The 6206-nt window shown below is 42.4% G+C and overlaps 1 protein-coding gene across 1 annotated transcript in view; it reads right to left on the reverse strand.

Annotated features, from left to right (window-relative positions):
- The window catches only part of LOC139370107 (cytochrome P450 3A27-like), a 29551-nt gene extending 25828 nt beyond the window's left edge, over positions 1-3723 (reverse strand). The window contains exons 1-3 of the mRNA XM_071109426.1: positions 3413-3723; positions 1632-1725; positions 1178-1230 (exon numbers count right to left, since the gene is read on the reverse strand). Of these exons, the coding sequence (XP_070965527.1) occupies positions 1178-1230; positions 1632-1725; positions 3413-3486 (221 nt within the window). The 5' untranslated portion in view covers positions 3487-3723. The remainder of the gene's footprint in view (positions 1-1177; positions 1231-1631; positions 1726-3412) is intronic.
- Between the last annotated feature and the right edge of the window lie 2483 nt (positions 3724-6206).

Consider the following 6206-nt stretch of genomic DNA (forward strand, 5'->3'; position numbering starts at 1 on the left):
CAACTTCGGCGGAAGTCGTGACACTCAGACCATGAGAAACATGATTCTCTGGTCTGATGATGAAACCAAGATTAAACTCTTTGGCCTAATGAAAAGTGTCACGTCTGGAGGAAACCTGGCATCAACCCTACAGTGAAGCATGGTGGTGGCAGCATCAGCAGCAGCTGTGGGGAGGTTTTTCAGCGGCAGGGACTGGGAGACTAGTCAGGATCGAGGGAAAGATGAACGGAGAAAAGTACTGAGATTCTTGACGAAAACCTGCTTAAGAGCGCTCAGGATCTCAGACTGGAGTGAAGGTTCACCTTCCAACAGGACAACAATCCTAAGCACACAGACAAGACAACACAGGAGTGGCTTTGGAACAGTTCTCTGAATGTCATCAAGTGGCCCAGCCAGAGAGCGGATCTGCAGAGAAGAATTGGAGAAACTCCCCAAATATCGGTGTGCCAGGCTTATAGCATCATCCCCAAGAAGACGCGAGGCTGCCAAAAGTGCTTCAGCAAAGTACTGAGTAAAGGGACTGAATACTTACGTAAATGTGATATTTAATTTGTTTTGTTTTTATACATTTGCAAAACTTTTAAAAAAAAACAGGTTTTGCTTTGTCATTATGGGGTATTGTGATGTCATTATGGGGTATTGTGATGTCATAATGGGGTATTGTGTGAGTAGATCGATGAGGGAAAAAACAATTGAATCCATTTTAGAATAAGGCTGTAATGTAACAAAATGTGGAAAAAAGTGAAGGGGTCTGGATACACCTACAATCCTACATGATACACAGAACAGACTTCCTCCCATCATAGAACCTTCACAGAGGAGAAACACACACCTGGCTTTAACCACTATATATACACCTACATGATACACAGAACAGACTTCCTCCCATCATAGATCCTTCACAGAGGAGAAACACACACCTGGCTTTAACCACTATATATACACCTACATGGTACACAGAACAGACTTCCTCCCATCATAGATCCTTCACAGAGGAGAAACACAGACACACATTTAACCGCCTCATATAAAACTACAAAGAAAACATTAGTCGGGTTGTTGTTGATATTATCACTACCATTCCTCATGGTCACATGACAGCTCCAGCAGGTGATGAATTGAAAAAGCATAGTACAGTTGTAAGTCATCCTAGTACGGAACAGCCAACTGAACTCACCCCCAGATTCTCCCGTACTTCTGAAAGCACTCTGTGTCAAAGTTAGTGAAGCCCTGCAGAGAGACAGAGAGAGAGAGAGGGATAGAGTGAATTATAGGAAGAGAGAGAGAGAGAGAGAGAGAGATGGAGGAAGAGAGAGAGAGAGAGGAAGATGGAATGAGAGCGAGCGAGAAAAAAAAACATGCCCTAGGAGGTCACGTAAGTGTGTCCTACAGCTGAACAGAGAACACACCTGAAATAGGTGAGGGTTGAGGAGGGTTTGTTATTTTATATGGTCCCCAGGGTCAATAATACAACTTCTAGACTGATCAAGTCTCGTATTACCTAGTATTTATCTATTGTTAAAACAACCGTCTAGTCCTCTTTTTCCTTCTCAATGCATTGTTTTACATGGGGGGAAATAACACTGTTGTTTAAAATATGAGAGAGATGTTTATTCTGAATGGGTACTAACCTTTCTATACTCCAACATTGTGCCAAAGTAAGGTAGGGGTTTGGGACCAGGGATACCCATCTTAGTGAATACACCATAGGGCCAGTACCCATACCTGTACACACACACAAACACACACACACACACACACACACACACACACACACACACACACACACACAGTAAATAGTAATATGTTGTAGAGAAGTGATATTAAGTATAGAATCCCTGTATATAACCATGTTATTCTGTATCTAGCCATGTTATTCTGTATATAACCATGTTATTCTGTATATTACCATGTTATTCTGTATCTAGCCATGTTATTCTGTACATAACAATACTATTCTGTATATAGTCATGTTATTCTGTATATAGCCATGTTATTCTGTATATAGTCATGCTATTCTGTATATAACCATGTTATTCTGTATATAGCCATGTTATTCTGTATATAGCCATGTTATTCTGTACATAACCATGTTGTTCTGTATATAGCCATGTTTTTCTCTATAAAACTATTGTGTATATATCCATGTTATTCTGCAAATAACCATGTTATCATTGTGTCACACCCTGATCTGTTTCACCTGTCCTTGTAATTTCCCCCACCTCCCTCCAGGTGTTGCTTGTTTTCCCCAGTGTATTTATCCCTGTGTTTCCTGTCTCTCTGTACCAGTGTATTTATCCCTGTCTTTCCTGTCTCTCTGTGCCAGTTCGTCTTGTATGTCCAAGTCAACCAGCGTTTTTTTTCCTATTCTCCTGCTTTTGCTCTTTCTCCTTTTTCTAGTCCTCCTGATTTTGACCCATGCCTGTTTCTGGACTCTGTACCCGCCTGCCTGACCATTCTGCCTGCCTTGACCTCGAGCCTGTCTGCCACTCTGTACCTCCGGGACTCTGATCTAGTTTTGACCTTTTGCCTGTCCACGACCATTCACTTGCCTTCTCCTTTTGGATGATTAAACATCTAAGACTCCTACCATCTTCCTCCTGTGACCCCATCTAGGTCTCTTCTTGAGTTATGATACATTGTTGGAAAATGACCCGTAAGTAAGCATTTCACTATTAGTCTACACCGGTTAACATTGAGCCCTTTTCCAGAACATGTGTGGCCATGATACATTTCAGGAAGGTCTGCAAGATAAGTGCCCTCTTTATGTGGGTTTGGGTCATCAGACACCATTAGACATGCACCTGTCTGGGGAGTGGACATGGCTGTTTATTTTGGTAGCAGTGGTATGGTCTAATATATACTGTTGCTATGGTTACACCTCTTGGGATTTTACCAGAACATGAGTGTTCCTTTCAGAGGAGTTAGCAGGATGACATGTACTGGTTATTTCTATGGACTGTTGCTATGGTTACACCTCTTGGGATTTTACCAGAACATGAGTGTTCCTTTCAGAGGAGTTAGCAGGATGACATGTACTGGTTATTTATATGGACTGTTGCTATGTTCCTACATTCACCTGTCCTAGTCGAGAACACGTCTGTATTGTTGAACTATTGCTGTGGCTCTAAAGTTTCCAAGCCTTAAAGTGAAACCAAACGAAACTTAGTGCAAGGCAATAAGATAACGGTGGTTAAATGCCAGAGGTGACGAGTCATTGAGAGGAGTTACTATGGGTGTCACGTAAGGAGGACAGCTGTATAAGAAGTGTTTGCCAAGACTGGAAAAGTTGTTGTTTTCACGAACCAGCTCGGCATTTATTTTATTTGTGAAATATTATTGACTGATTATTTCCACGAGATAAACTATGATGCCTGTGACAAATAACATTTGATTTGATGTAAGTCCTTACACTACAATGAGGGTGATGAGGAGGGCCAGGAGGGTCCAGGTCTCAGCGGAGAAGTATGGCAGAAAACTCATCATCTTTCCTCCGGTTCGGCTCCCTGCTGCTTCTGAAAACAAAGGCTCCGTTTTCTCTCAGGCTCGTTCGAATTCACTTCTCCGATGGTCTGACAGATTTTGAGTTGGGTCTGCCTGGTTCTAGTGTGGTTCTTCTGTGACGCGGCAGATCTCGAATACCGACCGCTGGTCTTCTCCGTACTCTGTTTGAGACCGTGCAGGTTACAAGTTGTTATTGTATCCCTTCGGAAAAGCACCTGTGTGATGCTAGCTAGAATAAGGATGAGCCACAATGGAATTTGCAGTTCGCCTTCAAAATAAGGGTCCAATATTGAAACGGATGCAAAAATATTCAAATGGTGGATATAATGCCATATTTGGATTAGATAATGCTAAACAAGGTTGGAATGTTGTTATATGAATTAAAACAAAGACAGTAAGTAGTTCATTTGACACATAAAAAATAGTTGAAGTCCCACTGTGGCTGTATTAGAATTGCATTGGGGCAGACTTCTATTGCACTGTACAGCGTAACCTCTGGATCTTGGGTCCACGAAATGTGAAGAGATTACGCAAATAATTATGTCATAGCTCTTATTGCAGGACTAAATGTGGGAAATCCCCTCACAAGTACATAGGTAAGGCTGTACATTAAATCCATAAGGCTGGTACGATATGTCATGAACCCAAGATCCATAAGGCTGGTACGATATGTCATGAACCCAGATCCATAAGGCTGGTACCCCCTGCCATGAACCCAGACCCATAAGGCTGGTACGATATGTCATGAACCCAGACCCATAAGGCTGGTACGATATGTCATGAACCCAGGATCCATAAGGCTGGTACGATATGTCATGAACCCAAGATCCATAAGGCTGGTACGATATGTCATGAACCCAGACCCAAAAGGCTGGTACGATATGTCATGAACCCAGACCCATAAGGCTGGTACGATATGTCATGAACCCAGGATCGATAAGGCTGGTACGATATGTCATGAACCCAAGATCCATAAGGCTGGTACCGCCTGTCATGAACCCAAGATCCATAAGGCTGGTACGATATGTCATGAACCCAGACCCATAAGGCTGGTACGATATGTCATGAACCCAGGATCGATAAGGCTGGTACGATATGTCATGAACCCAAGATCCATAAGGCTGGTACCGCCTGTCATGAACCCAAGATCCATAAGGCTGGTACGATATGTCATGAACCCAGGATCCATAAGGCTGGTACGATATGTCATGAACCCAGGATCCATAAGGCTGGTACGATATGTCATGAACCCAGACCCATAAGGCTGGTACGATATGTCATGAACCCAGACCCATAAGGCTGGTACGATATGTCATGAACCCAGACCCATAAGGCTGGTACGATATGTCATGAACCCAGGATCCATAAGGCTGGTACGATATGTCATGAACCCAGGATCCATAAGGCTGGTACGATATGTCATGAACCCAGACCCATAAGGCTGGTACGATATGTCATGAACCCAGGATCCATAAGGCTGGTACGATATGTCATGAACCCAGATCCATAAGGCTGGTACGATATGTCATGAACCCAAGATCCATAAGGCTGGTACCGCCTGTCATGAACCCAAGATCCATAAGGCTGGTACCGCCTGTCATGAACCCAAGATCCATAAGGCTGGTACGATATGTCATGAACCCAGGATCCATAAGGCTGGTACGATATGTCATGAACCCAGGATCCATAAGGCTGGTACGATATGTCATGAACCCAGACCCATAAGGCTGGTACGATATGTCATGAACCCAGACCCATAAGGCTGGTACGATATGTCATGAACCCAGACCCATAAGGCTGGTACGATATGTCATGAACCCAGACCCATAAGGCTGGTACGATATGTCATGAATCCAGATCCATAAGGCTGCATGTTGAAGGTATTTTGCATTCCTGAATACTAAACATCCACAGAGCAATTTTAACAGATTTTATTTGGTGTCAAATGAACTAATTATTGTCTTTTTTTGAATGTATTATATATGTTTAGCAACATAAAGTCCCTCCAGGATTGTTGCATGATTCCACAATTTATTTCCATTTGCATCCGATTCAATGGGTAACTTTTATTTTGAAAACCGAACCACCGATTCTACTATTGTTGCTCAGGCAAATGTTGTTCACGACACACACACAATAAGGAAATTAGAGGGAGACTGTGTGAGAGGTGAAAAGCGAAGCAGGGAGGGATGGTGAATGATTCACAGAGAGAGCAGGGGCAGATTCATTACGGAAACAGTTTAACGTTTAAGAACTAAAAGGAAGCAACAGAGAAAAATGAGAGTTTCTACTGGGATAAATTCAGGTTTGTCTCTCCATGTTTCGTTACGTTTGCTTCCGTTTAAAGTCAAACTATTTCCACAATAGTTTCATGTGAAACCACACTGTTATTCTAATAATTAGTGTTATTTCGTATAGTAGAAGTTCGTCTTAAGGATCCTAAATAAGGCCATAGATTACTTTAAAAAATGTAATAAACTAGATGGCACTAGGAGTATGATGTAAGATGCGATCCTGGTGTTCCAATGAGCTGCAAGATTATCTCTGAATCAAAATGTTTTTCTTATTTACAAGAGCTGGAAAATGTGGACAGTGGATTAATAGTTTGTAATGGGACCTGGGCTGTGTATTTACATCCAACGGCCACACAGGGGCGGTATTGGGATCTGAAAAGAAACGTGTGTGGATGACCAAGTCGTAAC

The sequence above is a fragment of the Oncorhynchus clarkii genome, chromosome 17, assembly GCF_045791955.1.
Source record: "Oncorhynchus clarkii lewisi isolate Uvic-CL-2024 chromosome 17, UVic_Ocla_1.0, whole genome shotgun sequence".
Taxonomy (NCBI): Eukaryota; Metazoa; Chordata; class Actinopteri; order Salmoniformes; family Salmonidae; genus Oncorhynchus; species Oncorhynchus clarkii.